This window comes from Anopheles coustani, chromosome 2 (genome assembly GCF_943734705.1).
Source record: "Anopheles coustani chromosome 2, idAnoCousDA_361_x.2, whole genome shotgun sequence".
Classification (NCBI taxonomy): Eukaryota; Metazoa; Arthropoda; class Insecta; order Diptera; family Culicidae; genus Anopheles; species Anopheles coustani.
In genome coordinates this window covers 62,552,778-62,555,764 of record NC_071289.1, presented here as the reverse complement: position 1 = coordinate 62,555,764, position 2,987 = coordinate 62,552,778, and the positions used below count along the sequence as shown (strand labels likewise).

Sequence of the window (2,987 nt, the reverse complement as noted above, 5' to 3'; positions counted from 1 at the left end):
GATCGCGTAACTTTGAGTGAATCAGAATAAAAAACCAAAAAAGATAATCCAGCAGACAAACGGATGATTTATGATGTTGCACCTTTCAAGCTTGACGACGAATGAAAAATAAACTGCTCCGTTGTGTAATCAATTTTTCGGATGCTCCGATAAGTGTTCTTGCATTCGTTGAATTTCCCTCAAAACACACCCCCTGTAAACGCCGCACAAACGGCATCATTAATAAAAATTACCCATTTACGATAAGACAACATTTATTAAATACATTTTGTGTTAATGTGTGTATGGTGTGTGTGAGTGTTTAATGGATTTTGTGTTCCTTCTACATGTTTTGCTTTACAGTTTCCTTCTTTACATTTATACCACTTTAAACATACCACCCCTGCTTTTTTCTCGGTCTACCTAGGATATTCACTTAGGTTATAGATTCGCTAAAGTCGCACGGAGATTGATTATTTGCTTTTTGTCTTATCGCTGTTCCTAGAGTACATTTAATATCACATTTGAATAATACTTAATATTTAAACTCAACATTGGCAACCATCCAGTTTGGTTTTTTCCTTCATTCCTCTTTTTTTGCTTCCGGACTAGGATAATTGTTTTTGTTTTGTACACCTATATGCTTGTTCAATGGATGGGTATTTAAATATGTTCATTAGTCGGTCCTGCTTTACGATTTTAATTGTACATAGACCCTATATGCGCCCTTTAACTTCTATTATTCTTGCACATGTTTCTTCGCGCCGTTTCAGATGTTTTCATTACCATTGTCTAGTACTGATCCATTGTTGCGTACGGTCCTTGAAGGAATCCTTTAGCATTCGTTTGTAAAATGGGATAATCGGATCCCTCGAAAGTGGACCCTTTCGGTCCCTTAGCACATCTCCTCTCGAGCACCAGGGGATAGGGGATCCTGATTAAAGCATATTTTAATCGTCTCTCGTTGTGCAAAACCACCGGAACCAAGTGGTCGACGGGATAAGGGTTGAGCGTTTCAGCTGCGTTCGCTGCGTGCACTTGTTTCGCGCACGGGGAAAATCCTAACAGATGTTCCAATTCATGCCCTTGTGTGTCGTCCTGCTGGCGAGAAAAGTCCCGACGTGTTACGCATGCCGTCCTCCTCCTACGGCCGAAAGATTCAAATGTTGCTGTTGCTGCTGGTGATGACGCGATGTGTCCAGAGCGCGCTTGTTGGAAGCCGACGCCGCCGCTCCCGAGGACGAGGGAGTCTTCTCGAGCAGATCGCCCGCCTTGTCCTGATGGGCGGTCATGTGGCGCGTCAGGTGGTGCCGCTCCCGGAAGCTCTCGTTGCACACCGGACACTTCAGCTTGTCCTCGCGCTTCCGCCGGGCGTGGTCGTGCACGTGTTCGCTCTTGTGGTGCGATCGCATATGGTACACCAGATCGCTGGTCATCCGGAAGCTGATGTTGCACTTGGCGCACACGTTCTGCGCGGACAGCGTGAAGGTGCTCATGGCCGACGGTAGCAGCGTGGAGAGGATGGCGGCCGCGGCCGGATTGCGGATCAGTCCATCGACCTCGGGCAGCAGCGGTCCGTTCGGTCCGCCGGCTTGATGTGGGTGCTGCGGATGAAGGCCACCGGGATGGCCACCTGGTGGTGGTGGTGGAGGCGGTTGGTGATGACCACCTACCGTCGGCCCTGGTCCACCCGTACCACCGCCACCGAACGGCGACGGGAGTCCGAACGGATGCGACGGAAAGTACGGAGAACCACCGCCGGGGGCGCTAGGATCGTTGGGATGGTGGTAGAGCGGAATGGTGACGTGACCCGGCGGTCCATGTTTGGCGGGGGACGAAGATTTGCGTACCAGCGACTCACCGACGGCCGTGAGGGAACTTCCCGGAGCGGGACTGCCGGGGCTGGGCGAAAGGAACGGTCCGTACTCGTATGCTCGAAAGCCGGCGGCGGAAGTCTGCGAGCCGGGACTTAGTGAAATCGGTGGACTTGTCGAGGGGCAGCTATGTCGGTCGGGACTTAGCGGCGGTAGCGGTGACTCGGTGGGCACACTGACGCTTGTCACCTTCGAGAACGCACTGCGTGGAAGCTCTCCCGGTGGGAACTCGCCCCGTACCAGACTTCCGAAGGGATGTTCGTAGAACCGCGCGCCAGGAAACAGATAGGCCAACCGCTCGTGACCTCCTGGGAGCATCGGCTCGTGCGGTTGCTGTTGGTGGGCTGCGGTTGCGAGTGGCTGCGAATGCTGATGGTGATCGACCAGTAGTGCCCGTTGGCGGAGCATGTCCAGATTGAAGTGCCGTTCGGCGACGTGATCCGGCGAGCGGATCGGACTAAAGCCGCTCTTCAGGGAAAGATCCTCGGAGCGCGGTTCCGACTGCGTCGAGTCACTCTCAACGTCGATGGTGGGCGATGGGGACGGTGGAGGCTGCTGACGTATTCGCGGTTGCTTGCCATTGCGGCCATTGGTCGTCAGCTTCTCGTCCGGCAGCATCAGGAAGGCTACATCGAACGAACGCTTACCGGCGGTTCCTCGACCGGAGCCGCGGAATCCGGACTCTGGAAGCTTCGTCGCACCCTGGTGGTTATGGTGGTTCTGGTGTTGGGGAAGTTCTGAAAGCTGCACTTGACCATCCGGAGCCACAGAGTTTATTTTCACATTCATTCGCGACTGCTTGATGTCCATCGTCATGGTCCGCAGGTGGTGCACTCTGGATTCTCTTGCTTGCTCACTACTTCCTTGTTGGTTCCTTGTCCGAATATTTAAGGACTTGGGTAAATTATCTGACCAGCAGCTCACTACTTAGGGCTCATCGAATATTGAGAGACTTAGACAAATAATTTGAATTGGAGTTCATTTCCTTGGTGCTTTGTCCAAATTCTGGAATTTCTTAATTGGACTACAAAGGTAGTCACCATAAACACTGACACTTCAACTCGTTAGTTTTCTTGGAATCACATGTAAAGTTTAAATATCAGTTGAGATATAATCACACCAAGATACATTCTG

General features: G+C 51.5%; 1 protein-coding gene across 1 annotated transcript; it reads right to left on the bottom strand.

Moving 5' to 3' along the window:
* Window positions 1–1,103: 1,103 nt before the first annotated feature.
* Window positions 1,104–2,669, bottom strand: LOC131264787 (uncharacterized). Its single transcript, XM_058267054.1, has 2 exons — window positions 1,685–2,669; window positions 1,104–1,570 (listed from the first exon to the last, which is right to left on the bottom strand). Exons 1-2 carry the CDS (start codon window positions 2,667–2,669, stop codon window positions 1,104–1,106), a joined length of 1,452 nt encoding a protein of 483 aa, XP_058123037.1.
* Window positions 2,670–2,987: the final 318 nt, after the last annotated feature.

Excerpts from the sequence above, each read along its gene's own strand:
- LOC131264787 (XM_058267054.1), bottom strand. The coding sequence starts at position 2,669 with ATGACGATGGACATCAAGCAGTCGCGAATGAATGTGAAAATAAACTCT. Across the intron at positions 1,571-1,684 it reads CGGACTCCCGTCGCCGTTCG|CCGGCGGACCGAACGGACCG; the intron begins GTGGCGGTGGTA and ends ACCCACATCAAG.